We start from the raw sequence: 2,500 nt of genomic DNA, 5'->3' as shown, positions 1-2,500 counted from the left end.
GAGGAATACGGTACGCCCACTAGGTACAGAGTGGTGCGAACAGAGAGTGTCACTATAGCGACGCCCTCGTGTAGCCCTTGCTCAGAGAAGGTCCAAGTGTAGACGCAGTTGAATAAATGATGGAACTGTTCCGGGTTTGGTAGATTCTCTTGCAGTTTATCCAGTCGATAATAAAAAACATAGTGGCTGTTTGAAAGATCGGAAGGAATAAAATTTGGTGAGCATGGATTTCCCCGTAGAACTGTGGCATGAGAGATATTCTGGGACAGTTGACGCCGCCAGCTGTCTATTTGGATATCAGAAACTCGCATCAAGTCTACGTAAGCTTCCTGTAACAAAGGTTTGGATAAGAAAGTTTTTTCATCAAGAATGGCGTCCGAATTCATGCCAACTCCAAAGTGAAATGATCTGCTGATTTCCGGGTATACACACTCTCTTCCACGCCGCACATCTCTATACATCCAGTAATCATAGATATATATTTTGGAAGACTCGTTTGGCCAAATAGACAGCGCTTCGCGGATAAAATAGAGGGGCAGAGCATAGCCCCAGCTTACCTGGAGGCTGCCGCGGAGCACTCGCGAAGGATGAAATGCTCGGTCTTTCAACCCAGTAGCAGAGTATGTATTGATGCAGTAGAGTGTGGGGTCCTCGCGGAGCAGCCACAGAGTCTGGCTCATGAAGGAGAAGAAGTCGGGGGAGACCTCGACGTCCTCGTCCAGGAATATAACTGCAGGAGCGTCGGGGAAGGTGCGAGCCACCAGTTGGAAGACGCTCCGGTAGTAATGGAAGAGCTTGAAGTTGTCTTTCCCGTGAACGGGAACTTGGGTGAAGTTGACGTTGATGAGACGTAGCAGTTGTGTGGTAGGCTGCGGTGCGTCTCCAAGTACGACGAGGACGTTGCTACGTTGTGCCCCTGGAGCTGCGAGGAGGGTATTGAGGGTGTGGTAGAGATACTGGTGACGGGCGCCAGCTGTGACGACGACGGGCACATTTGCGAGCGCGGATTGGTGCGCGAGAGTGGGCGGCGAGGGCGGTGGTAGTGGGTCCGGACTGTGCTCATCACAAAGTCCTCCCATGGCACCATGGAGTTGGCAGTATTGCCAGCGTTGTTGTTGCAATGATTGATTGGAGGATTGAGTGGGCGATGGCAAGTCTGAGAGAGGCAGAAGGAGATGGGCGTGGTGTTGAGCTACTCCTCGAAGAATGACCGTCTCCGAGATGGTGCGACCACCTTTAACGAAGACCCAAGTCCAGTGTGCCATGGGCGTGAGGTGCAGGGCGAAGAGTGAGCCGAGTTGAGCGAGTTGGTGGGCTGCTTGGCGGAGTCCCACAGTGCCAGAGACTGCCACCGTGATGACGACGACGCGTCCTGATGCCACGCGGTCCATGTGCCATTGCAGATCAACATAGCGCGCCCAGTACTGGTCCAACGGGAACACCTGGAGATGTCAACTTGGTTACGGTCTGGTGAGGTCACTTGACTTCGTTCAAGTCCCACAAACTAAGTAACTCTGATCACGCACACCGATCCTGATCAGCAAATGGGTTTGTATTACTTTAACAATAAAGTTCATAAATCAACATTAGATAGTTAACAATAAACTTCATAATATCATTTGCGAAAGTATTTGGGGACGACGGCAGTTTTATTGACGGAGTGAATCCCCCCCCCCCCCGCCCCCTCAAGAAGACACAAAGCAAGAAGAAGTGTAGGCAGGCAGGGCATCATGCTGTCATAATGTCTGGCAGGACGAAAACTGATGCTTATTGAAAAGGTACTTGACTAGATTACCATTCATAAATTTTATATGTAGTGAAATATTGTTTACAAATGCATTGTATTTACTGCTTGTTTTACAATGTTGCTAAATGCCTTGGTCATGGGGCAAGTTGGAACACTTGCATCTTTAACTTATAGTTGCAATCACTAAAAACCTAGGGACTATGTCATTATAAGTCCTACTCCTTCATTACTTAATTAACAGTGTTCACCGTGTATCTAATAACCCCTTTGACAAAGGAGTCACCTTACCTTCGTGAATATAAGAGTTGCTGTCCTTTGGTTTAGGACTGTCAGGGTGATTCCTTCTGTTGGCGGCGGAGGAGAGCGGCTCCGGTGCTCTTGTTGCGACGGTATCCACGCTTCGTTCACAATCCAGTCGTTTTCGCATCTGTTAAAACGTAGGGTGATAATTGATCTGATTAATAGAGCCCATTTATTTATTATATCTTCCTTTTCTTCCCCCTTCCTCTCTCTCTCTCTTTCTTTCTTTATCCATCTCTGCCTCTCTCTTTTTACTCTCTCTCTCTACCCCCCCCCCCCTTCTTTCCTCTCTCCCTTCCTATTTCTCTTTCTTTCTCGCGCGCTCGCGATCTTTTCTTGAAAGGAAAAGTGTGTAATGTTGTGGATATACTATGTAATATCTCGAAAGCACTCGTATGATTGAGTCATGGGCCAAAGCTGGGTTACCTTTTTGGATCCTGAGGGGGAGGCGTT

General features: G+C 48.4%; 1 protein-coding gene across 1 annotated transcript in view; it reads right to left on the bottom strand.

Moving 5' to 3' along the window:
• LOC122259393 (protein O-linked-mannose beta-1,2-N-acetylglucosaminyltransferase 1-like) overlaps positions 1–2,500 on the bottom strand; it is a 3,123-nt gene that overhangs the window by 356 nt on the left and 267 nt on the right. Inside the window, exons 2-5 of the mRNA XM_086542145.1 lie at positions 2,474–2,500; positions 2,036–2,174; positions 558–1,442; positions 1–329 (exon numbers count right to left, since the gene is read on the bottom strand). The exon at positions 1–329 is cut by the window's left edge and continues 356 nt beyond it; the exon at positions 2,474–2,500 is cut by the window's right edge and continues 63 nt beyond it. Of these exons, the coding sequence (XP_086398271.1) occupies positions 1–329; positions 558–1,442; positions 2,036–2,174; positions 2,474–2,500 (1,380 nt within the window). The remainder of the gene's footprint in view (positions 330–557; positions 1,443–2,035; positions 2,175–2,473) is intronic.

Source organism: Penaeus japonicus, unplaced genomic scaffold (assembly GCF_977035675.1).
Source record: "Penaeus japonicus unplaced genomic scaffold, GWHDUDI00000001_assembly GWHDUDI00000012, whole genome shotgun sequence".
NCBI lineage: Eukaryota > Metazoa > Arthropoda > Malacostraca > Decapoda > Penaeidae > Penaeus > Penaeus japonicus.
This window is presented reverse-complemented; position numbering and strand designations above follow the sequence as displayed.